The sequence below is a fragment of the Nanorana parkeri genome, unplaced genomic scaffold (genome assembly GCF_000935625.1).
Source record: "Nanorana parkeri isolate BGI_ZX_2015 unplaced genomic scaffold, ASM93562v1 scaffold771, whole genome shotgun sequence".
In the NCBI taxonomy this organism is placed as follows: Eukaryota; Metazoa; Chordata; class Amphibia; order Anura; family Dicroglossidae; genus Nanorana; species Nanorana parkeri.
This window is the reverse complement of record NW_017307039.1, coordinates 618179-645572: the sequence shown is the minus strand read 5'-3', so window position 1 is coordinate 645572 and position 27394 is coordinate 618179. Positions and strand designations below refer to the sequence as shown.

General features: G+C 42.3%; 1 protein-coding gene across 2 annotated transcripts in view; it reads right to left on the bottom strand.

Moving 5' to 3' along the window:
• Positions 1–7624, bottom strand: part of LOC108793661 (pyrimidine-specific ribonucleoside hydrolase RihA-like) — a 15780-nt gene extending 8156 nt beyond the window's left edge. The window contains exons 1-2 of one of the 2 annotated variants that reach the window (XM_018564667.1): positions 7473–7624; positions 2900–3093 (exon numbers count right to left, since the gene is read on the bottom strand). In XM_018564667.1, coding sequence (XP_018420169.1) covers positions 2900–3093; positions 7473–7488 — 210 coding nt within the window. In that variant the 5' untranslated portion in view covers positions 7489–7624. The remainder of the gene's footprint in view (positions 1–2899; positions 3094–7472) is intronic. The other variant, XM_018564668.1, reaches the window with a different exon arrangement.
• Between the last annotated feature and the right edge of the window lie 19770 nt (positions 7625–27394).

The following is a 27394-nucleotide window of genomic DNA, read 5'->3' as shown; positions in this document are numbered from 1 at the left end:
TTACTTATTTTTTACTTATGTAATTATTTTTTAATCATTTTTTTCCGCTTAACATTATTGCCATCACACAGGGAATAACAAGCCCCTGTGTGATAGCATTTGGAGGTGACAGGTTCTCTTTGCCGCTCTGCTCACCGCTCTCCATCCTGAAGACGTCGCTGTCCAGCGGGGAGAGGACTGAGGTGGGAGGCGCAGCCAGCATGCAGTGAGGTCGGTGTGGGGGGGAGGGGGGGTGGAGGACGGAGCAGCTGCAGTCTAATTACAAGTGATCTTGGCAACAATCGCCAAGATCACTTGTAAAGAAACAAGTGGTTTCCCCGTTCTACATTTAGCCCTGCTTATGCAGGGCTAAATGTAGAAAACAAATTACTGCTCGGAACTCCATGTTTCGGGCGTCGGGAGACTTCAAACCTGTGCCGCCCCTCTGCTCCCTGCTGCCCCGAGGCCGGGCCTCTGTGGCCTTGTCGGGAATCCGGCCCTGGATACACATACATACACACTTTAGTTAAATTATAGTAAAATCCCGTAAATGCATGGGCATGCATAACTAGCCACAAAGGGTATACCCAGGAGAAATAAAATCAAGCCCTATGGAAATGCCATGAAAATATATAAATGACATGTGTAGAAGACCAGATAAATAGACAAGAATTGTTAAAAAGTATCATTATGTCATAGACATCATATATACGTATCAAATGTATATCCATATCAGTATGAATGTTCTGAAATAATCTTAGACAAAAGTATCCTTTACCTGACATCTAGTGGCAGGAAATAATCATTGCAGTTAAAATAAATATTGCTTAAAGCGTATCTAAATCCAAAAGCAACCTGGTGATCCATCAGTAAGTCTCTTAGTAGTCAGCTTTGGCCAAGCTGTCCAGCAAAAGTGGCAGATAGAGGGTTGGGACTATTTAACACTAACAGGGCAGCTTACAATGATCAGCTTTTATTAATTTATGGAAAGCCTTTATACCAAAAAGGAAAACTGCTGTAACAGCTTAAAAAGTGTTCAAATTTAATTTATTTTGTCAATCTATCTAAATCTGTTAGTACTGTACATCTAAAACTACCCTCACCACAGGGTGACAATGCTGCCATCCAAAAGTGGCTTCATTGCTCCTCCATAGAGTGAAGTCACCCTAAAAAAGGAAGTGGGTTACTGACAGGGATGCACCAATATCGATACTAGTATTGGTATTGGTATTGGTGCAGATAAAGTGTATTTGGGCGAGTAGTCGTACTCACCCAAATGCTCTGATGCTGACTCCAGATACCGGAACTGTTGGAAATACACCAGCATATGCCGATATGTACTCATTTGTATTACTGACTTTCAGAGATGGAATACCTTATGAGCTGTATATGTCAGTATAGTGCAATGCTAGTCTGTGTGCCTGCTTATCTAGTATTTAATAGGAAGTTTTCCTATCAACATGTTTCCTGGTAATCCTTTATTCCTGTATTCATACATACATACATGTAATGTCCTGCTAAGCAAGTAAAACTTAATCCAGCATGCCTCAAAATCTCAGTGCTTCAGCTAAACACATAACAGGAACTTCCAATCAGAGGGAGATATCCTCTGACCGGCAGTGCCGCGAGGGAACATGGAGCCGGCTTCCCAGCCAATCAAGAAGCCGGGCAGCGGATAACGACTCACCGCCCAGCTTCCTGATTTCCTGATTGGCCGGGAAACCGGCTACATGCTGTTTGGCCGCCTCCATGCCGATTGGCTGGGAATGTGTTTAGATGAAGTACTGAGATCTTGCTAACGGAAGTATCGGTACTCGTTATTGGTGAGTACCGAAATATTAATAACAGTACTCGTACTCCATACCGAAAAAACAGTATCGGTGCATCCCTAGTTACTGACCAGATGCAAACTTTTTTTTTTTAAAGGAAAAAAAATGTCTAAAAATAGGAAAAGTAATGCAGTCACCACTTTTAAAGTGACATTAAAGGATAACCCCCTCCCCCCCCACCCCTCCCCATGTTAGTGTAAGGTCTTACCCTAAATGATGCCTCTTAATCCGATCATCTTCTGCTTTCCTGTAGTTTTCAGATGTCCCTCCAGCGCTGGGTGGGGGTCTCCGATCCAGCGCTTACTCCTCTGTCCTCCTCTGATCTTCCACGGAGTCTGTGCAGGTGCACGCTGCTCCATAGACTTAATTTTATACAATTTTTTGGGGACAGATAGAGCTTTCTTTTGGTGGTATTTATCGTCACTGGGGTTTTTATTTTTTACTATATAATGAAAAAAGTACCGAAAATTTGGGGAACAAACTGTTTTCCCTACGTTATGTTATAAAACAGTTATTATTACCCAAATTTTTGGCAAAATATAAAAGACGGGGTCACGTCGGGTAAATAGACACCAAACATGTTAAGCTTTAAAATTGCGTGTGTCTGCGAACTCGCAAAAACTACCATACCCAAAATTGCCCATAGGCGACGCTTTAAAAGCTTTTACCGCTCATCAGTTTAGCGTTATAACTGATTGATGGCCCTAGAATTATTGCTCTCACTGCGACACGTAACATGTGCGGCGTAATGGATGCAATCGTCGTTTACGCACGTAGGCGCACTCGACGCATGTTTGGGGCGGGGGACTTAAAAACATTTTTTTTAATGGCATGTAAAGGTGCCATTAAAATAAATCACAATGCACCTACCCCACAGCATTGTGCACTTAGTGCTACTCACAGCAGGTGCAAACAATATAAAGCAGCGTGTTAAATTTTTTGACTGACTGGTGAGACACCGCCAAATTTTTCAAGCCCTGGTAATTTGCAGACTTTACATTTCAAATTAAACACTCCATGAGCACCACAGCAGACTACAAGAAATAAATGCAGTTTTTTTTAAATAATATGTGAACACAACTGTTACTTACATCTAATTTGTCACACAGTTTTAGGACACGTAGAACATTCCTGCAGACATTTTCTAATCCAGTATTTCCCGCTACACATGTAATTCCTAAAACTTTAACATTAGGAGCGGCTAATGCCATCATAATGGCCTGGGCATCATCAGTACCACAGTCCACATCGATAAGAAGTAACTTCTTCTGAGGTTTTGCTGTAACAGAAGATAACATTGTGATTTAAAATGTCAGTTTAAGTATTGTTCGACATACAGTATTATACTGTATATTTATGCTACTGTTATATGATTTCAATTACAGCTTTAAATTGTATTTCTAAACAAACATGCACATACCTGACAGATATCAAATACACACTAAAAATAATACATACTAAAGGATAAAGTATATTTCAAGGACAGAAAATGAATGGGCCATGACTCATGGACCAGCATTTACATCTGCAAGTGATAGCCATTAGACATGTGCAGTGGCAAAAAATTTGTTTAGTTTCGATTCGGATTTTGCGATATTTCGTTTTTTGGGATTCGGGTCAGAAATTTGATTCGTTTTGGGATTTGGATTTGGACGAAATTCATTAGCGGTAGTCCAGTCCAAATGCCGTTTCATTCGTTCGTTGCAGCAAAACATTTTTTTGACGTCACAGCTCGCTCCGCCCATTTGACATTCTCAGCTGTCAAATACTAAATAGCATTCGGGAACTCCCGAATGCTATTCGTGAGTTTCCAAATGCCATTCGAGTCTGTGAGCCGAGGTGTCATAATACTTTTTATATGACACCTCGGCTCACAGACACGAATGTCATTTGGAAACTCACGAATAGCATTCGGGAGTTCCCAAATGCAATGTAGTAGTTGACAGCTGAGAATGTCAAATGGGCGGAGCGAGCCGTGACGTCACGACTCGCTCCGCCCCTCTGTTCACTTTCGAGCAGGAATGTCATTTTGCGGCGAGTTTTCGTCAGGATCAGACAGTCGTCATGCGGCGGGACTTTTTTTATTTCGGCGGGTCGGTGAGGTTTGAATGGAAGAAAGTGATTTGTCATTAGGAGCACCTTCTTAAAGTGACAGGCCTAATCTGTGCACCACATAGACAGTCGGTGGGAACCAGAATTATTGTTGGTTGGTAGGGGGATCAAATACTTTTTTTAATCACTGAACTGCAACTCAATTTATAAAATTTGTGTCATGAGTTTTTGGTTGATATTCTGTCTCAATCATTTAAAATATACCTATGATAAAAATTATAGAACTTTCATTTCTTTTTAAGTGGGCAAACTTACAAAATCTGCAGGGGATCAAATAATAATTTTCCTCTCTGTATACACCCAAAGCTTTAGAGCAGGGGTAGACGAACTTTAGACCTCCTGCTGTGATAAAACTACAAATCCCATTGTGCACCTGTCTCTGGAATTCATGCTTGTGGCTTGTCAGACTTGCAATGCCTAATGGGATTTGTAGAATGAAATTGAATTTGTACTTTTTTTCACAGAATTTAAAAGAAAAAAACCCCAAAAAAAACAAAAAGACACAAAAACACTGACCAATATAGGAAAAGGTGCATTTTAGTTTTTTTTTTCCGGTCTATGGATTGCATAGAAAATAAAGTATTTGTGTTTACTAAAGACAAAAAATTATGCAAAATAAGTCAATGCCATTAGGATCTCTTAAAAATGCCAATATACGCCATTATTTTGTTTTTAAATGAAATGTTGATAAATGTAAGGTTAGGCACTTAAACTGTAGAATGAAGCTGGGGAAACACAGCCGGAGTTCCTAGGAATTATGATTATTTCCCCTGTGGCAATGCTCAGAAAGTTTGGTTTTGTTGCTTTCCAAAACATTTAGAGGTTGTTAAACTTGATGGGCATGTGTCATCTTTTAACCTGGTTAACGATGTAACTATGAATGGAATTTGTTTAACGTATTGGATTACTGTAAACCTAGTTCATTTTAATACTATATTGCTGTGTACTATTTGTATAGGTAAATGCCGCGGGTGGCGCTTGTGCAGTACAGCCTTCTCGACCAAACCTCTTACTTCTAACTAAACCGGAAGTCAGATGGTTGGAGAACTCGTGTAACGCTCCAATGCAGTTTATTGTGGCTGGTGTGGATCACAGCTTCAGATATTAATGATATTGTGTCTGAGTGATTAATTACCAGCTAAGCAGGGGTAGGTTCACAATCACTGATAGGGTTAAGTGACACAGTTCAATGGAAGCAGCTGATTCTGTATAATTGAGAAGACACAGTTCAGTAGAAGCAGCTGAATCTGTATATTTAGGGAAGACACAGTTCAAATGAAAGCAGCAAAATCAGTTCGGCTTGAAGAAGACATAGCGGTCTATTCACTAAGCTGCCGTAGGCAGCCGAGTGAATGACCGACCTGAAGTGAAGTGAGCCGAACACCGTTCGGCTATTCACATCAGGCTGGTATGGCTGAGCGGCATTCGGCTCGGCTGTTCTGCTCGGCAGAAACAGAAAAATAGTTTAAAAAGTAAAAAAAAAGTAAATAGAAAACGATTGTGCGGAGATAGCAATGACAGCTAGCTCCGCACAATCAAGGAGGCATCAAGGAGTTAGGCGAGCGTGTAAAAAAATGTACAGATGTCAGATAATTCTTACATGAATCACCAGTTCCATACCACTGAACTATTAGGCTGTCAATACATTTAAACAACAACTTCAGGCATGTTCAAGCTGGGCTACACCCACACTGCAAGGGTTAAGTGCTTTTTTTCCCCTAGGGCATAGGTACGCAACCTCGGCTCTCCAGCTGTGCTGAAACTACAAATCCCACAGGCATGACTCCCAGAGGCAGAAGCATGATGGGATTTGTAGATTCAGCACAGCTGTAGAGCCAAGGTTGCCTACCCCTGCCCTAGGGTCTTAAATAAAAAAGGATATACTTACCCAATTCACGTTCCCGCCTGGTTCCCACAGCCTATTCTCCCCTAGGCTCCAGCAGTCTAAGGACCCATGACATCATCACATCCATTCACTTACATTGGATCCGAGGATGCTGAGGGACATTCCACAGTTGGAGCGTTTATCCGTGCAGTACGGGGGTAGCCCCATTGCAAGGATTCATTTTGTATATGCCCAGAGTTCTATTTTTTTTTTTAAACAAGTCAGTAACAGCTCCCATATTCCTAGACTCCTAAGGTACCTGTTATCTTAAAGTGTATTTCCACTTTTGCAGTCAAATTTGTGAAAACTCCATTATATGTGTGTTATTCTGCAGGAAAACAATATGCATGCGGCCATTGCGGAGTTTTCCTAGTGAAAAAGCTACTTGTTCTGTGGACGGCTGAGCACTATCCAGCAGCGGCTGAACAACAAAGTGTTAAGCTGGCCATACAGCTATAGATTATCTGCAGATTTTCTATGGTCAGATGGAAAAAGTGCAACAGATTCCTCCATCTACGCTAAACTGTGTGGATGGAGGAATCTCCCACTGGGCCAATGTTCACTATCTTGCTAGTCCAGGGGTAGCCAAACACTCCTCTTCCAGCTGTGGTGGAACTACAAATCCTCTGAGGCATTGCAACATTCTCACAGACATGACTCCCAGAGAGAAATGCATCATGGGATTTGTAGTTTCACCACAGTCCTCCACCAGTGTTTGGCTACCCCTGTGCTAGTCTGGCTGTCAAAATACCTGAACAATGTGATTGAATGCAGGCATTGTTTAAGGGGTTTCGCCGACTAGCAAGATACTGAAGCTTAAACTGGCCATACACCATGCAAACTTCGGCCAGCACCCTTCCATTCCTCGAACAGCTGATTGAAAGAACCTGTTGGAAAATCTTCAAACGAATGGTACTTGCAGCCAATAAGCTCCCGTCAGAATAGAAAGGAAACAGCAGGTGACTGCTCGATCAACACTCATCAGCATTTGATGGAGGAATCTGTTTTTTTTTTCTTCTCATTCAGCCCCTGGGTTTAGAACAGTGTATGGCCAGCTTAAGGGCTGCTGTTAGTCCCATTCAGGAGTGTGCAGGAAAGGGTGACAACACTGCAGCTGAACTGATTAAGCATTGTCACCCTTAACACGAAAGTGTGTGTGTATATATATACATATATATATATATATATATATATATGTGTGTATGTATATACTGTGCTGAAATAATTTGATAGAAAAAAATTAAGATAAAATAAATATGAAAACCTTTATTAACAATATATTTACTTTAAGTGTTTGGGTTTACATACACTTTAAACAGATGTAACCCCAATCAGAATTTGAAAATAGGCTAAAAGAGGAAACAATGGTGCTCTATGCTGGTTTTCTCAAGAACAAAATACACAAAATCTATCTGTAATAAATAAATGACCGTAGGTGATTTACAACAATTGTTAATTAATTATTTACAACTATCGCTCAATAATTACCAGCAACTATGTACTATGAGAGTAAAGTTTATCAGTAACTTGCTGGGACTTTGGTACTAGACACATGTGCATATACAGAAGTCTTCATATGTTTTAATGGTTTGACCTGCAAATTTCGGTAAGAGAGAGGTAATCTGGAATATAATAAAACTTGAATAGAGAACAGAGACAATACATACCTGGTTTGGCCGCCATTTAGCTCAAGTACACAAAGCTGGTTGCTCACTTGCTGAATAGTTGTGGAGAAGGATCCTTATATATGTAGTCTTTTAACGTGAGAAACTTACAAACTAATTTGCATGCCCTCAAGGTTTGACATGTATAGGATCTTGCTGTATTCAGTCGATGATGTGCACTCCTATGCAGCTTCTCTGTCTGTACAGTCAGCATTTAAAGGATTTTTAAGAGGGAGTATATTTATTTCAAGAAATATGTGTAAAAAGATTACACAACAGGAGGAGGGCAAAGTCAAATCCACTCCCTATAGTTACTAGTCAGTGGTTCATCAGAGGACTTTTGAGCTCCTTCCCACCTAATGTGTTTTTGATAAAATGAGTTAATCCTAATCAGTCTTAATTAATCGATTCCTCCCTTTCCCCCTTAATCCATTATTTTTCTGCCATGTCCTTATTTCTATTTTCATTAAATAATTTTTATTATTATTGTTCGTTTTCTTTCTTTTTTTGCTAGAAAAATAATTTTTGTGTCATTAGAAATAGGACTAATGATACGATAAAACGTACACTTTTTATCAACAGTAACAATATATTTTTTTTTTTTTAAACTACCATTAATCATTGTATGAAATAGTGAGGGGGCAGTTTTATTTTTTCCTGTTTGTCTGTAGATTGCATAGAAAATAGAGGAATGATTCCATGTTTTGGAAATGTCACAATTATGAAAAATGACTTAATGCTGGTAGGATGGTGACAAAATGATCTCATAAATAATTTCAATATGAGCCATTAATTAGCTGTTTAACCACTTGAAGACCAGGTGTTTACACCCCCTTCCTGTCCAGGCCATTTTTCAGTATTCAGCGCTGCAGTACTTTGACTGACATTTATTGCGTCATGCAATGTTGTACTGAAATTAATTTTATACCATTTTTTGGGGACAGATAAAGTTTTCTTTTGGTTGTATTTAATTACGATTGGGGTTTTTATTTTTTACTATATTAAGGAAAAATTACTGAAAATGTTGAAAAGAAAAAAAATTTTTCCCCATTATGTTATAAAACAATTATAAGTACCCAATTTTTTGGTAAAATATAAAAGACGGGGTCAAGTCGGGTAAATAGACACCAAACATGTCAAGCTTCAAAATTGCGCGCACCCGCAAAATGGAAAAAATTACTATACCCACAATTGACCATAGGCAACACTTTAAAAGCTTTTATCGCTCATCAGTTTAGTGTTATCAGTGATTGATAGCCCTAGAATTATTGCTCTCACTTCGACATTCGCGGCGATATGTAACATGTGCGGCGTAGTGGGCGCAATCGTCGTTTTCACATGTATGCGCACCTGACACATGTTTGCATGCATGTATGTATGGGTGGGGACTTTGTGTTTTTTTAATACTTTTTCATGTGTGACTTAAAATTTTTTTTTTCAAATTAATTTTTTTTTCCTATTTGTTTTTTCACTTTATTTATTGTTATCACATAGGGGGCTAAGAAACCCCCTATTTGATAGCAAAGATGATGTGACAGGTCCTCTTTATTGAGACATCAAGGGTCTCCAAGACCCCTAATGTCACCTAGGGATCACCAAAGAGATCTGCCTCATCAGGTTCTCTCCAGCTTCTGAAGCTGGATAGTGACAGCAGAATGTGGAAGCGATGTAATATACATCACTTCCGCATTCTGACACCAGAGAGGGGATCAGAGGGAGATCGTGCACGTGTGTGGGGGGGATGCGCACGGAACGGTACCTTATACAAGCGATCCGCCGGCTCTATAGCCGGTGGATCGCTTGTATGTCAACAGGCATCGCTGCCTGTTTGTAAATTTTGGCAGTTTCCCGCCTGTGTGCGCCGCGTGGGTGACGGGACGTTTAAATACGCCCGCTCAGATCCAGGAAGCTCCCTCCATAGAATATAGTTAGGGAAACTAATGGTGCCCATACAGTGTGCAAATTTCGACCACTTTTGAGGAAATTCGCACAGTGTGTGCCTGTCGGCACCCTTTTGGCCGGCATCCCTTGATGAGCCAATTTTTCAACAACATGCATCATTCAAATCACCACACAAATTAATTTATAACTAACTTTCATAGTGCACATGGAAGGGCACACACAAAGCGTTAGACAGTGTAAGCTTTTTTTGTAGGCTAGCTGGTAAGTGTACTGGAAAATGTTTGTGCTTGTACTGTGGAAAGCCCGTCTATGTGCACCTTACATTGAAGACTAATTACAAACTGATTTGTGTGGTTGCTTTATTTGTTTTGCTGCATTTGGTGTGTGGACACACTGGAGGCTTCAGCTGCTACTGTGCTGGGCTTCTGATGTGTCCCTGTACCTCCAGGTGTACCTGCACCCAGTTTATCCTTTGCTATATATGCTCCAAGTTGGAGGTTCTCATAGATTAGAGTTAGGACCACACTACACATAGGGGCCTTTACAAGGCAGTGTGGCTTCCACATATTTTGCAAACCCTCTGTTTTTAACACAAAGTGTTAGGCAGTGTAATTTTTTTTTTTTGCAGGCTAGCTGGTAAGTGTGCTGGGAAATGTTTGTGTTTGTACCATAGGCTTAAATGGAACATCCATCACAATCGTTTTCAGCGTTTTGTGGAGCATTTTTCAAACATTTTTGCATGATGTCACAAATGCTACTGCTCTCCATTGGGCCAAATAGAAAAATGCCTGAAGCTGACACTTTCAAAACACTTCAAAATGGCTTAAAAAACATGTATATGCATATAAAATGCTTTAAAAAAAACTCCTGACAAGCTCCACTGCCTAAGTTGAACGAGGCCTAATGGGGACACATACAGCAATAAAAACCTGATTTTTTTTAAACCATATTCCATACAAGGACATGTACAAGGCTTTAAAAAAGTTAGATTCATTTTAGAGGTAAACATGAAACATTGAACCACATGAAAAAAAAAGTTAGCCATTATAGAGGTTATTTGAAATGCCTAATATGTTAGCTGTCATTCCCAGTATATATGCAATACATTTACATGTTATGAAATACTGATGTTTACTCATAGACATGTTTCTACAAAAAATGTACTGACCCACCCTTTCACAGTCCTCCTCGAGGCCTTCATTGTCTACTGGGTGATTAAATGCAGAAATACTGGAAAGACTTGGCAGATGTCTGAGATTTTTTATGAGCCTTATGAAACTATGTTTTAAGGAAATACCTAAAGTGGGGGAAAAAACAACATAATAAATAATGTGCTGGTTAATTACGGCATTCCCAAAAATTAGGGTGTGGATATAAACGAAACGGAGGGGAATAAAATATGTTCACAATTATTTTAATTTTTTTATTATTATTTCCACTTTTGCAGCAAAATTGGGATAACACCTACTTTATATTTGTTACATGTTCCTATTCACATATCATAACTTAACCTAAATAAATAAAAAATTGCTTCTGAAATTTTTGAGTTCTTATTACTTGCTTAAAGGAAAACTATGAGGTGAGTGTTTTCCACTCATCCTCATAGCTAGAGCCGACATGAGACAATGAAACAGAGACAATGAAACTGTCACATGTGTCGGCTCTATTGATTGACAAGTGAGAGAACACATACCGTCGCTCGCTCACTTCCCAATCATCTCCCTGCAGAGAGCGGTGGTTGTCAGTCACGGCTCCCGGCAGGGATTCCCCCTCCCCTCTCCAATCCTCCAGTGCTGACTGGAGGAACGCATGGGGAGGAGGTGGGCACAGCTGGCTCTGTCTCTAGATAGGCAGAGCCCGCTGTCAATCAGCCAGCTGGGTGGATCTCGACAGTATTGTCGGGATCCGTCCAGGCTGAGGCACTCAGTATATAGCTGTCAGGGTACCATGCACAGGTGTCCTCACACCACATGCAGGTACCCACGCAGGATGACCAAATTAATATGCCCACACAGGATAGGGTTCTATGCACACAGTTTATTGGTTCCACAACAACAAAACTACAAAAAAAACCTCACACCCCCCACAGGTTTAGCAGTGAAGTAATCAACCCACCGTTGGGCCAAACACACACTTTCAGCCAGCCACCTGGATACTCCCAAAGCTGTGGCCACCCGACCCAGGTCACCACATACTTTAGGGAACGCAGCGAGACCCTTTGGAAGCAAGGGGTGCTCAAATGGAACTCCCCCGTTCCCCGGGATATCACCACTACCAGGCCCGGGCTTGCGCACATGTCCACCCCACTTGCAGTAGATGTCCCGATCCCCAGGTCCCTCGGCTGCAAGGGGCATCCCCACGGCACCAGAAGCAAAGAGCTGGGCAGCAGGCACCGGATCAGCGAAAGCAAAGAGCTGGGCAGCAGGCACCGGATAAGCGGAGGCGAAGAGCTGGGCAGCAGGCACCGGATCAGCGGAGGCGATGAGCTGGGCAGCAGGCACCGGATTAGCGGAGGCGATGAGCTGGGCAGCAGGCACCGGACCAGCGGAGGCGATGAGCTGGGCAGCAGGCACCGGATAAGCGGAGGCGAAGAGCTGGGCAGCAGGCACCGGATCAGCGGAGGCGATGAGCTGGGCAGCAGGCACCGGATTAGCGGAGGCGATGAGCTGGGCAGCAGGCACCGGATCAGCACAGGCGATGAGCTGGGCATCCCCCTGTCACGGCAGAGAGCCGTGACAGGATCGAGAGGCGGTTCATGCTCGAAAACCTTCCAATGTGGCTGTATTACAACAATTCTGCAAAGATGAGTGGACCAAAATTCCTGCACAGCTCTGTAACAGACTCATTGCAAGTTATCGCAAACGCTTGATTGCAGTTCTTGCTGCTAAGGGTGGCCCAACCAGTTATTAGGTTTAGAGGCAAACACTTTTTCACACAGGGCCATGTGGTTTTGGATTTTGTTTTCCCTTAATAATAAAAACCTTCCTTTAAAAACTGCATGTTGTGTTTACTTGTGTTATATTTGACTAATATTTAAATTTGTTTGATGATCTGAAACATTAAAGTGTGACAAACGTGCAAAACAATGAAAAATCAGGAAGGGGGCCAACACTTTTTTCGCACAACTGTATATGTCCTCCCGTGACCCTAAAGAGAACTATAGGATAAAAAGGTTACCCCATAGTTCTCTTTTAAAAACTCCACTTAGCTTCCCCTATGTAATGTTAAGGAGGCGCTGTGGGAAGCTACTCTAATTAACTCTGTATGTACTGTGCTGGCAGATCTCATTATCAGTTGTAAACTAGATCAGAACATTGTCTGTCCTGACAAATGGTTAATGATCTAAAAACACTGTATGTTAATGAGAGGAAGTCAGGTCTGTCCCTCAGTTTGTCGCTCTACTTTCACTTTCCAACTGCTCAGGGTAGCGTGAAACCTGTATAACGGCCACCACCAAGGAAACATCAAAAAAGGTAAGAAATATATATTTTTTTATTCATTTTAGGTATGTTTTGTGAATGAGAACACATAACAAACCTATGGAGGGTTTTTCTCAAATGTGACCTCAAAAAGTGGAAATACACTTTAAATAGATCATGAACCATCTTTTCCAGGTCAAGCTATGAGGTGTCTATTTTGTAAATTGAAGTCATTATGCTGCTTCGCTAGCTTTTTAGAACAAACACTTTAAAAACAACAAAAGAAAAACAATACTGGCCATACATATAATTTGACCTGGAATTGTTCTGTAATTCTGCAAGAGCTTGGGTCTGTCTAAAGGCGCCCATACACTGTGCAATTATCGCACGATAATCGTGGGAAATCCCGCGATCGTAAGATAATCACAAAAAGGGTATGGCAGGCGTGCAACCGTTTTTACTGTACGGTCGCACGTCTTTTGTCAAAGGAGCATGTTCGAAAACCAGCCGAAAATCTAACGATTTTTGGCTGGTTTGTGGCATGCTAGGGAGACAAATGCAGAACGGGCCAGTGTGCGCATGCGCACACTGCCCGTTCAGCATTGCGGTCATCGCAAGTACGATCTGCCTGTCCAAGATGGGCAGATCGTACGTTTTTTAAATTACTTTACAACCATCGCAAGACTAAGGTCTTGCGATGGTTGTAAAGTGTATGGCCACCTAAATAAAGACAAGCCAGGGAGGACCTGCTGTATTTATTGCCACCACAATCCAAGATTGGTGTTTGACAGTAATGTGGTCTGGGCACCCCAAAACTTAGTCAGGTAACACTGTGGCCCACTCATTCTGTTAAGATTTCCCATAAGACCGGGACACAGTCCAAGCGTACAGATACACTGAAATCTGTAATAACAAACAATGTAGAATGAATAAACAGTTCTCAGGGAGTCTGGAAATTTCAAAAGAACTTCTCAGGTCTGGCCAGAACACTAATCATCAATCGAAATGCCATAACATTTCTAGTACAAATTGTAATGGAAATCATAAAGCTATTTAGGGACAATACACATTGACAGCCGAAGCTAGATGACCTGCAAATGCCCTGTTCCAAACTTCACACTTAACCCCAACGCTTGAGCTGTGGGTGCTTCATTAATAACAATTATGTATTTAAATGTATCAGAAAAGACTGGTCACATATACAGTATATCACACTCCCTTGTCTTGTGAGGCTCAGAGGGCTAATGGCACACATTACATTTTTTAAACCCGAGTGCCCAAACTGCAAAGCAAAATCAATTTATCTCAAAGTGCCAACCCTGAAAATAAGTTTGGTATTGTCTTTTAGTTTGGGCACTGGGGTTTAAAAAATGTTCAGCATTACTGCCTGAGGCAAAATAAGGAAACACACATATTCAAACATTTATACACTCACAGATAATCACACACATATAATTTTACATTCATAAATGCACACATATCACACACTCATAAAACACACACACATAAAAACACACCACAAACACACACACTTATATCAAACACAGGCATAAAACTTACACACACTCATAAAAATACACAATACACATAAATACACACAGATATCACACACTCATAAAAACACACACACATCACACTCAATAAAACACACATCACACACGCAATTGAAACACACACACACACACACATATCACACACTAATTAAAAAACACACATCGAACAATCATTAAAAAACACACACACATATCAAACACCTATTAAAAACACACACAGATATCATGCATTCATTAAAAACACACACACATATATAACACACTCATAAAACACACACAATAAAACACACACTTATTAAAAAACACAGAAAATAATCACACACTCATTGAAACACATAATTAAAAGTTATTAATAATAATAATAATAATAATAAATCCCCCCCCCCCTCCTGCTTACCTGTTTTGCAGGGAGGGGGCTGCATCCCTGGGGTCCAGTGGGGCACTCGGGGATTATCCTGGTGATCCAGTGGAGGATGAGTGTGATCTGCATCTCTGGCTGATGCAGACCATACTAATCACGCCTTCCTGTGAGCAGCGGCACCACAAGGGAGCAATTAGTAGGATCTGCATCAGCAAGAGATGCAGATTATACTGATCCTCTACTGGATCACCACGGGATGATGGAGACTGGTGAGACCCTGGAGGACTGAGAACCTGGAGAGTGTGGGCCCCTGCAACCGTCACCCAGGCTCATGTGCCACCAGGGGGGCCTCTGAGTGCCCTCTGTGGCACGCGTGCCATAGGTTTGCCATCGCTGGGTTAGACTGTAGTATGTGATAAAATAAAAATATGCATGCATTTAGAAGACTGACATTATGGGAGAGCCATGTGAAATATTATAAAGCGCTTCAGACCTACTGTCTAACGCCACTGGGCTTTTTGATTAAATAGGGGCTGGCTCAGTGATGCCTTCTAGAAAACCCACATAAAGCTGCTGTACAAGACAGCTGGAGCTCTCCTTTACCATCAAAGAAGAACTAGACTTATTTCTAGAGAGCCAATCTTGGATCCAGTTAATCCATTGATTAAACTCTGCTGGAATCCTAAAAAGGACTTTTGCTAAATTACTTCATTCTTAATCCCTTGTTTGTTTTGCTGTTGTATTATTATCTCTCTCCTATTGTAATATCCTTTCTATAAAGATTATTCTGCATGGTTTTTCTTTTCCTTTATTAAACAATATTTTTTTTAATCGTTAGGCTTATTTCAATGCTCTAAATAATTTAAAGAATCCTTGTCTCTGTGAAGAGTGCTACCATATTGTAAAAGCCGTTATATTCCTGTCTGGAGGGACAGTGAGCATCACAGGCATTGTTTGAGGTTAGAATTGTTACAGCATTTGCTGGGAATGTTTCCCTTAAAACACGTGGTGGCAGCTATTGTTAGTACATGTACAGGGTTAACTGTGCAGTTATCCAACCCCAGTCACAATACTCTCAGTCTGCTGTCCTTAGATGGTTTTTCTGCAAGCTAGAAAATCTTTGTGCAGGGTGAGGCTGAGAGTGCCACCGTCACGTATTGGTGGCAGCACGGTGGGATCTGACCTGTGTTTGGTTACATATTGGTGGCAACGGTGGGATCTGACCTGATGTTCGTCACATGATGGAAAAGAGATGAAATTTTAAATTGAGGCACCTTTGTAAATTCATATCTCCCAACTGCCTCTCTTTTGAAAAAGGAATCCCTCTTTCCCCTGTCAATTGTTTTCCTATTTGGCCTGATGCATTCATCTTCACAAATAAATGTAATATTTAACTAATAAAATTGTTACACTGCATTAAACATTTTTTGTGCATGCATATTTGAGCATCCATGTGATTTGAATCTGTCATTTTTACTTAAAAAGGTGTCCTTATTTCCCATCTCAGAAAGCTGTTGGGTATGGTAACTGACAACAATACAAATTGTTCGCCATCATTAAGAAAAAGTGTTCTAAATATCTTACAGGGAAATGTCAAAAAGCACTATTTGCAAATTATATGGCGTTTTGCTCTTTTTGGGCTTGTTTACAGTGCAAAATGTATAGTACACAATACAGATGATAAACAAGCATCTTTAACAGCATACTATGGGGTCTATTCACGAAGCAGCCGAAGGATGTAGCCGTAGCTTCGGCCGATCCTTCGGCTAGCCTTGGCCCTAGGACCCCTCCGGTTCAGTAGAACCGAAGGCCTGCTGTACGGGCTATTCACAATAGCCCGTACAGCTCCAGAACTTAGCCGAGCGGCTCAGTTGAGCCGTTTTCTCTCCTGGATGGCCGGGAGCGGGAGACTCCCAGAGCGCCCGGGAGAGTTTTTTTTTTCGTTTTTTTTGACGGTAGCAGAACTGCCGGACAATAGAAAACTGTTGGGGCGGAGCTAGCTGTCATTGCTAGCTCCGTACAATCGTTTTCTATTGATTTTTTTTTACTTTTTTAAAAAATTTTCTGTTCTGCTCGGTCCCTCTGAGGGACCGAGCACAACAGCCGAGCCGAATGCGGCTCAGCGGCATTCGGCTATTCACTCACTGCTGTTCGGCATCTATAAGAATAGGCCGAACAGCAGCGAGTAGCCTGCCGGAGGTTCGGCTTAGCCGATCCAGATGTTGGATCGGCTGAGTCGAACTCCTCCTGCACTTCAGGCCGGCCGAACATGCTGAGCATGTTCGGCCGACCCGAAGCCACGTAAAGCCACCTGATGTACGGCTGATTTCAGCCGATATATGGCTGAAATCAGCCGTACCAGCCTGAAGTGAATAGCCGAACAGCATGCATGATAACTCTGCCCTAGGTGGTGGGCCCATGACAACTTGGGCAAAGTTGGGTTTGGTTTGAATGATAATGTTCGTCATTCAACCTGAATAACTGAGGACATCTAAAGGCGTAAAAAAAAAGTACTGCAGTGGACAACCCTGGTTTGGAGGTGAGTGTTGCACAAAAAGCTGCTTTTTAATTTTTTTTAGAGTTTATCTTTGAAGGCCCCCTAACTGCTTATAGCCCAGAGCAGAATTTAACATTTAAATTCACTTTTCTCTTTAACCACTTGCTAACCAGGGTGTTTATACCCCCTTCCAGCCCAGGCCATTTTTCAGTATTCAATGCTGCGGTACTTTGACTGACATTTATTCCGTCATGCAGCGCTGTACTGAAATTCATTTTATATCATATTTTGGGGACAGATGGAGCTTTCTTTTGGTGGTATTTAATCACCACTACGGTTTTTGTTTTTTTTATAATTTTATAATTATCCACTGGAACTGTACCCCGCAACCGCCACCCCCACACGTTTTAATTTTAATTTTTTAAAATATTTAATTTTTATTCTTTATAAACTTTTACATTTTTTTTAATTAATTTACTTTCAGAAAAATATATATTGCTGAATACTGCACAAGTTGTTTTGTGTAATAAATTAAAATGTTTCATAAATGAAATCATTTTTGGGTCACGCCTTAATGACCAAGGAAACATGTGGGTCCCGAGGTTACACAGGTGGAGAACCACTGGTTTAGACATTTGCCAAAGTTTACTTAACACTTTTGGCATCCCTTTAGTGCAGGACAAGATGGTGTTAGCAATAGCATTATGTTATGTGTCAAATGTATTGTTATATATATTTTATAATCATTTTTGAAACCAGTAAAAAAAGAGCCATGGATAATTTGTATTCATTACAGTTGTTTGTGTTTTAATGTATTGTGTTGTGTTTGGCTGCCATGCTGTCTGCCATCCCATGGGATTTCTACTTGAAATGTGCTTTCATGCAGCAAAACAAATGAGTTTTGTAAATGTGTAAATAAGCCCTTAAGATATTTAAGTAAAACTGACTATTAAAAGCACAGCTGGAAGTGTTATAGTTTGTCCCAGTCCCTGTAACCATGTAATCAATTGCTGGAGAGCTTAGTCTGCATGTAAATTTGGTTAAAAAAATTATGATAGATATAACAGAGCCATGTGCAATAAAATAGGTATTCATATACTGAATCTGATCATTCATCACATGCTTTAACCACATGCAATTAGCCCAATACCATTCATTTTACAGCTTGTTTTGTGTTTTATGGGCATTTTCTCAAGTGCTGTAGGGCATATTGCATCAAACAGAAAGGTACATGATCCTATTATCATATTCTTGCCTGGAACTAGGCATCTGCAAACACTTGTTAGCACTTGTAACAAGAATGTCTTTGCTTTTTTGTTAGTGTTACCTCAGAAAGTCATGGTAGTAGAAAACTGTGGGAAAATATCATACACCGGTCAGAAGAGTATAATGGGGGCCAGTATTATTGACCTACTAATAAACATACTAGATGACTGGCTGATATCCTGATACACTACATTAAATACTTTCTGAGACACTGACCTGGAACAAGTGTGTAGTTTAGAAAACCATACTTGTTCTCAGCCACTGTCTTAAAGTATAGTAGTAAGAGAGTCAGCATTAAAATGCTCTGTTCACATTTCTGCAATGCAACTTTGCCGGTGTGTTGCAGGGTGCTTCACAGTAGGCAGCCCATTAATTTGGACTGCCTACCACATTTAGAATCACACTAAAAGAAGGGTATGACCCTTTCTTTGAAATTCCATCACACCACAACGCATGGTAATGGCTAGGTGCATTTGGGTGCCATTAAGAAATAATGCCACTGCAGCACACCTAACAGCGTTGCATGGGATCTCATGCGATGCAGGATCATGTGCAAGAACACACAATCTCACACTGCAGAGCCTAAATCACACCTATCAGCAGAAATGCTATAACCCTATAGCAAAAGTTACAGTCTATATACCAGGTTGCCGACAGTCTGTATACCAGGTTGCCAAGAACTGAAGTCTGTTAAAGTAGGCCATTGTTACATACACTTAACAAAACCTTTGGCCTACCATCCCAATAAAATAAATGAATGTTTTTTTTTCTGACCTCCCACCGAACATGGTAAAATGATAAACCTGCAATTTAAATGGAACCTGGAATGTTAACTGTGGAACTACAAGTTCAATCATGCATATTGAGAATTGTTGCTTGCAGCTCCCTCTTTGGCTTTATTTTTGGTATTCGTGTACATTTATTGTGTTGGGGAATGAGAAGATGGGGGCACATCTCATGAGCAGTTTCTTTAAAATGGCCCTATTGATGGCTGTTATGCAAACACAAGAGAACTCTGCCAACTTCTTACATACAACGGGCATTGCATTTGACACTCCTCTGCTGGAGACATTGAAAAGTGCAATATCCATATTGTGATCAGGACTGTATCTTTATAGATGCAGATTAATTATAACTCTTCCTACTGAATAATTATAACTTTTGATACTTTGATACTTAATATTATTATTAATAATATTGAAGTCTAATACTGTAAGAAAGTGTATTACTTTCTTTATTATAATAACTCATTGTTTCTTTAAAGAGTGTACAGCCAAAACTCTTTTGTTTTGGATAGAATAGGGAAGAGTTAAAAGCCCTATCAGGCTATTTTTTGCTGTTTGTGTACTGTTGGAGATATTTCAATTCATTTCCTGTCCCAGAGACACAACAGCAAATAAGAAATTTCACTACTTAGATTGTCCCTGGAACAGGTGTCCCCAATGTAAGATTTACCATAACCTCTTGACAACCCCAAAATTTTAGATTCCCGTTTTTAGTGGTCACCAGTGCAAATAGGGGGAGGAATCTTCCCTACGAGGACACAGACAGTGATATTAACTCGACAGAGGGTCTTACCCTTCTTTACCTTATTTATAATATTGGATTATATTGATTTTTATTTTAATGAAAACTAATGGACAACAAAGAGCTCCAGTTTTAGCAAACCTTTAATGCCATTTTTGACATGCACACACAGGCACGCAGACAGACAAACACAATTCAAACATTCACAAAAGGGTGAAGAGTTTGGAGAAGGCAGGAGAAGTGAACAATCTAGGACAACATAGCTAATATGGAAAAAGTCTCCAATTCAGCTCACTTTTCAGTTCAGCTATGTTGTCCTAGATCAGGGGCGCCCACAATTTTTCGTCTGGAGATCTACTTTTCAAATGACGAGCTCAATGAGATCAACCAACGAAAAAAACACCTGCATTCAGGGGCGGGATGGGGCGTGGCGGTGCATTGAAGTCATTGGCACCGCAGCCAGGCCCCTTGCCCACAGTGCTATCGCCCGCAGCCGGAACCCAGGCACATTAATGACTGCATTCTAGTCCAGTGCGATCCGCAAAAATGTTTGCAGATCGCACTGGACTGGAATGCAGGCACTGATGCCTGCGTTCCGGGTGCGGGCACTATGGGCGGGGGGCATGGCTGCGGTGCCACTGACTCCAGCACGGTTAGCTGGAATGCACTGTATAGCATAGTAAACTCCCTCCTGCGTTCTGAAGTCAATGGCACACCAGCCATGCCCCCCTTCCCAGCCGCAGTACGTTCGCGTGCACCAGAAATGCGGCACAAAAATCCCCGTGTTCTGGTCCAGTGCGATCGGAAAAAAATGCCGAGAACGCAGGGGGGGGGTTTACCATGCGATACAGTGCGTTCCAGCTAACCATGCTGGAACGTACTGTACTGTAACTCGTGTGAACAAACCCTAAACACCGTCCTAAAACATTGCATTCTTTGATTCAGGCATTATCTGCGTTCAGGTGCCGGAGGGGGCGTGGCGGTGCATTGAAGTCAATGTCACCGTCGCCATGCTCCTCGTCTGTATTGCAATCGACCTCACCTGAACGCTTGGCACATTAGTGCCTGCGATCCGGTTAAGTGCAATCTGCAAAATTAGTGCTTGCAACATTTTTGCAGATTGCACTGGACCGGAAACATAGGCACTAATGTGCCACCCGTTCCGGTGCGGGCGATCGCCCCTGAACGCAGGGAACCGGCCAGAGTGCGATACAGAGCGTTCCAGAGCCTGACCTCTCTGGAACGCACTGTTTGTGGTGTGAACCAGCTCTAAGGCCTCGTGCACACCATCCTCAGTGCGTTTCAGCGCTATTGTGTCCGGAACGCATTGGATCGCATTGCAGCTAGCTCAGTTTGTTGTGGGGTGCGAGGGGGCGCAGCAGTGTGTTGAAGTGAATGGCACCGCAGCCACGCCCTCTGGCCACAATGTCATCGGCCGTACGTGAACGTAAGGCACATCAATTCCTGCTGTACGGTCCAGTCAGAAATGCTGTAAGCACTATTTTTTCTGACCGGACCGCAGGCATTGATGTGCCTTGCGTTCCCGCGCGGCCGATCGCATTGCAGCCAGAGGGCGGGCTGCGGTAGCATGCACTTCATCACACCGCCGAGCCTTCTCCGGCCCCACAGCAAACTGAGCTAGCCGCAATGCAATCCAATGCGTTCCGGACACAATAGGACTGGAACGCACTGAGGATGGTGTGAATGAGGCATTAGAAATCTTAACTGCGCAGCCCCTTAACTATACTATCAGCTCCCACTCAAGCCAATAGCCTACCTGCTTCTGGCTCTTCAGGTGTAGTCCCAACGTGCAGACTGGGAGGAGTGTCTAAAGCTGCAGGCTGTGAGGGGCCGATCAAATGTGCTGAAGAGAGGGAGGATCTGCTAGTGTCACTAGTGTTGGATGCAATGGACAGTGAGGAAGACGGCGGAGGGGCGGGCCAAGTGTGTGGAGCAAGTTTCTCATGGAAGAGGCGGCGCGCTTACGCTATGTGCGGCAGGTATTATTGACCGCTACAGACAGGAGGGGAGAGCCGAATGTGTCGGACGCTTTAGCGTCCGACATATTCGGGTAAATGGAGCGCGGGACAGGGAGTCGACCCGCGATCTACCAGCGATAGCTTTTCCATCGACTGGTAGATCGCAATCGACCTTGTGGGCACCCCTATCCTAGATTGTTCACTTCTCCTGCCTTCCCCAAACTCTTCACCCTTTTGTGAATAACCCTATAAGTCAATGAAAAACCTCAGATGGAATGCACTGCCATCTTGCAGAAGAAGAAAGGTACTGTTGACTACTAAAACACACAGCTCAAATTTTGAGATCGACATACACATTTGCATCACAACATAATTGTGTTAATAAGTGCAGTTCTTTCATTCTATTCAGGAAACACCTAGGACTGAACATTAGTACAGTGCATGTTCCCTGAGGTTTTCTTGCTATGGACAAAAATGTTGTTGGCCACCGTTGCCATTTTCTTGAATATCAACAATGTTAAATCACAGCATTAACCTTTCCCCACCTTTGTCCCATGGCACTGCGATAGTGGCTAGTTACCCCAGTGCTGTTTTATTATGGCAGCATGTTTCAGCAGCCATGGCAGGCCCATGCTTCCAATGCTTCTAAAGTGGGAGTTTGCTAACATCATGTAATTTCACTGCAGCAACATAATACTGCTATAGTTATTTTCCAGCCTATTACAGCCAGCAACAGATCCCTATTAGAAGTGATCTGCTGCTAAAGAGATGAAAGGGGGGTTGAATCTGATCTCCAGTGACAAGATCCAGATCCCTTATAATAAAGTAAAATAAAAAACTGTGTAAAAAATAAATATGCACATATACTGTATGTATACACTGAGTGGCCAGATTATTATGACCACCTGACGTTTGTAGGCAAATTAGCTGTAATTAGCTATAATTTTGCGCTGAAGTTGCTAGAGGGCCAGACCATTATAAATATGGAAGCAGGTTGTTTACCATGACAGTAGAAGTGATTCTTTTCTGAAGATGTAAAGGGGGTAGGAGTCCGGTGACGTCACGGACATCAACGTCACCGGACTCCTCCCCACTTCCCTTCGTTAGCCGTCAAGGACATCAACGTCACCGGACTCCTCCCCCCGTCCATTCGTTAGCCGACGGAGCCACTTGGGGAAGGGAGTCCGGTGACGTCGATGTCCGTGACGTCACCAGATCGCCGATGGAACTCCCGGAAGCTGACGGAGAGGTGAGTGTTTTCATTAGCGATCAAAATTATTTTAATCGATCAAAAAGTTTAACGATTAATCGAGAAATTAATCTTGCTTGCTGGCACTTCCTGTCCCATGGTGTCTGCATGCGGGTGCCCCCGTCCACAGACTTACATTGTGTCTCTCCTCGAAAATCCGAACTGCGCATGCGCCCGCCCCAAGATGCTTTGCGGCCGCCCGAGAATTTTCAGATTTTCGGACGGGAGGGTGCGACGAAGACACAGGTAAGTTTAAACCGCTTTTGAAGCGGGTTTAAAAAAAACCAAAACTGTTTGGATATATCTACTGCTTGTTAGCAGTAGATATATGCAAAAAAACATGCGGGCTTAGAAACCCTTTAAGGCTCTGTTCACATTTCTGCAATGGAACTTTGCAGGTGTGTTGCAGGGTGCTTCACGGTATGCAGCCCATTCCTTTGGACTGCTTACCACATTTAAAATCACACTAAAAGCGACCATTCTTCTAGAAGCGCATTTGTCTGGTCAGGTACTGATGTTGGATGAGAAGGCCTGGTTAGCAGTCTCCGCTCTAATTCATCGCCAAAGGTGTTCTATCGGGTTCAGATCAGCACTCTGTGCAGGCCAGTCAAGTTCCTCCACCCCAAACTCGCTCATCCATGTCTTTATGGACCTTGCTTTGTGCACTGGTGCGCAGTTATGTTGGAACAGGAAGGGGCCAAACTGTTGCCACAAAGTTGGGAGCATGAAATTGTCCAAAATGTCTTGGTATGCCTTAAGAGTTCCCTTTACTGGAACTAAGGGGCCAAGCACAACCCCTGAAAAACAACCCCACACCATAACCCTTCCTCCACCAAAGTTTACACTTGGCACATTGCAGTCAGGCAAGTACCGTTCTCCTGGCAACCGCCAAACCCAGACACGTTCATCGGATTGCCAGACAGAGAAGCGTAATTCGTCACTCCAGAGAACACATCGCCACTTCTCTAGACTCCAGTGGTGGTGTGCTTTACACCACTGCATCCAACGATTTCCATTGCACTTGGTGATGCAAGGCTTGGATGCTGCTGTTCGGCCATGAAAACCCATTCTATGAAGCTATCTACACACTGTTGTTGTGCCAATCTGAAGGCCACATGAAGTTTGGAGGTCTGGGCGCTGGTCTGTGTCCGCTCCAATTCCCACTGCTCTCCCCCGCCTGTGTCAGCAGAGGTAATAAGGATCGGAGGGGACACAGAGCCGATCCTGCTGCTAACACCCAGCAGGGAGGAGAGAAGCCTGTCAAGATGCCGAGCCGGACAGTGCGGGGAGGAGACAGCTGTCAAAGGAGGACGAGCTCCAGCCATCAGGATGGAGAGCAGAGAACACTGATGACATACTAAGCTTACTGTGTCCCCAGTTATGAATGAACAGGAAGTGCTCTACATCACTTTCTGTTCATTCATGATTGTGGACATTGTAACTTATTAGTTTATGAATGGACAGGAGCAGCTCAGTATAGAGGCTTCATGTTCATTCATAAAAGGGGCTACAAAAAAGAGATTTAGGACTCAATCTATTTCTGTTTTAAAAAGGAAATACCGGGGGTGTGTTTAGACCCCTGATATTTCCCCAAAGCCCCTACAATACAGTAAAAAATATAGAAATATGGAAAGGTTTTATTTTGTTACATTGTTATACGTGAGAGAACAATGTAGGAACCAAGCTTCGATCCCATAATAAATCCATCTCATGATCTGTCAAAAAAAAAAAAATATGTTACATAAATGCACAAATGCAATATTATTTTAATCAGTGGATCAGCAGTAAATATATACAGTCATGGCCAAAAATATTGGCATTTCTGTCAGATAATGCACCACTTCGTGCAGAAAATTGTTGTAATTACAAATGTATAGGCATTCTCATGTTTATTTCTTTTGTTTGTATTGGTAGGACACAAAAAAGCAGAGAAAAAAAAAAGCCAAAATCTGACACATTCCACGCAAAGTTCCAAAAAATGGACTGGACAAAATTATTGGCACCTTCTCCAAATTGCAAGAAATAATTGCAGTCCAAGTTTTTGTTGAAAAGCATTGACAATCTCAAGGTTACAAGTTCATCTCCAGAGATCTTAATGGATCCTGTGTCCACTGTGCACAACATTGTCAAGAAGTTTACAGCCCATGGCACTGTAGCTAATCTCCATGGACGTGGACGAAAGAGAACAATTGATCAAAGATTGCAACAAAGGATTGTTAAAAATGGTGGATAAAGACCCTCCATCAACATCCGGACAAATTCAAGCTGACCTTCAGGCACAGGGTACAACTGTGTCAGCTCGCACTATACGTCACCATCTGAATAAAAAGGAGGCTATGGTAGGATACCCAGAAGGACCCCACTGCTTACACAGAAACATAAAAAAGCCAGATTGGAGTTTGCCAATATGGCAAGACTTACCTGAGGAAGCCAAAATCCTTTTGGGAGAATGTGCTGTGGACAGATGAAACAAAATTACAGCTTTTTGGTAAAGCCCATCATTCTACTGTTTTCAGAAAACAGAAATGAGGCCTTCAAAGAAAAAAATACAGTCCCTACAGTCAAATGTGGTGGAGGTTCACTGATGTTTTGGGGTTGCTTTGCTGCTTCAGGCACTGGATGTCTTTACTGTGTGCATGGCACCATGAAATCTAAAGACTACCAAAGAATTCTGGGGTGCAATGTAGGGCCCAGTCACAGAAATTTGGGTCTCTGTCCGATGTCATGGGTCTTACAGCAGGACAATGACCCAAAGCACACGTCAAAAATCACCCAGAAATTGTTTCAGACAAAGCACTGGAGAATACTGGACTGGCCAGCAATGAGTCCAGATCTCACCTGTGGAGAGATCTCAAAACAGCAGTTGGGAAAAGGAACCCTTCAAATCTGAGAGACCTGGAGCAGTTGGCGAAAGAAGAGTTGTCCAAAATTCCTGTAGAGAGGTGTAAGAAACTCATCGATGGCTACAGGAATTGATTGATTTCATTTATTTTTTCCAAGGGCTGTGCTACCAAATATTAATTGAGGGTGCCAATAATTTTGTCCAGTCCATTTTCGGAGTTTTGTGTGGAATGTGTCAGATTTGGCTGTTTTTTCTCCACTTTTTTGCGTCATACCAATACAAACAAAAGGAAATAAACATGAGAATGCCTAAACATTTGTAATCGCAACACTTTTCTGCGCAAAGTGGTGCATTATCTGACAGAAATGCAGGGGTGCCAATATTTTTGGCCATGACTGTGTATATATATTGTGAGAACTCAGTTCAGACAGTAAAGCATTAAAGGAGAACTATGAGGCGAGTGCTTTTCACTCACCTCATAGTTCTAGCCGACCTGTGACAATGAGACTGTCACAGGTCGGCTCAGTAGATCGGGAAGTGAGCGAACACATACCGGCGTTCGCTCACTTCTCGATCCTGTCACAGCTCTCTGCCGGTATACTCGCGGTATACTGAGCTTAGGGTGACGGGAGGACGCTAGTTTGTGTCCTCCCGTTACCCTAAGGAGAACTATGGGGAAAAGCCCTAACCCCATAGTTCTCCTTTAAGGACACTTCCACTCGCTTAAATCTTCCTTTAAAGGCTTCTTTTCCCACTTTTATTGACACAAAAGTCCACACAGGTTTTCCCCCACAGGGGTTTTGCAACATATAGCACACACAGTACTTGCAAAAAGCTGCGTGAGTGACAGCTGGCTCTGCCTATGTAGAGGCAGAGCCAGCTCCAGAAAACAGGTTCTGCCACCTGGCTTTTACTTTCAGCATCACAGCGAAATCCTACTGTTTCTCTCTCACAGTCACACAGGCACTTCCTTCAACTTACTTGCCACACAGGCTGTATCACACCAGCTTGCCATACAGGCTGGCTCCAGGGTGGAACCACTCACTCAGCAGACTGAGATATCTTATAGAGACCCTAATGAGCCAGCTTGTATACACAGTGTGTACACAGGGCACAGAGAAGCCCTGAATTTCTGAAAAGAGCAATAGATTTTTTTAGATATGTCAATGTTCACACAGGGCTTCCTCTTTTTATTCCCAGTGGCTATACAGCAGAGCAAAAAGAAGGTATGTGTAGCTGGGAATTGTTAACCTGTTGCTTTGTTCACATTGGCATTCATTTTAGGGGCAACAGTTTGTTTCTGGCACAAGCATCTCTTTTCTCCAAAAAA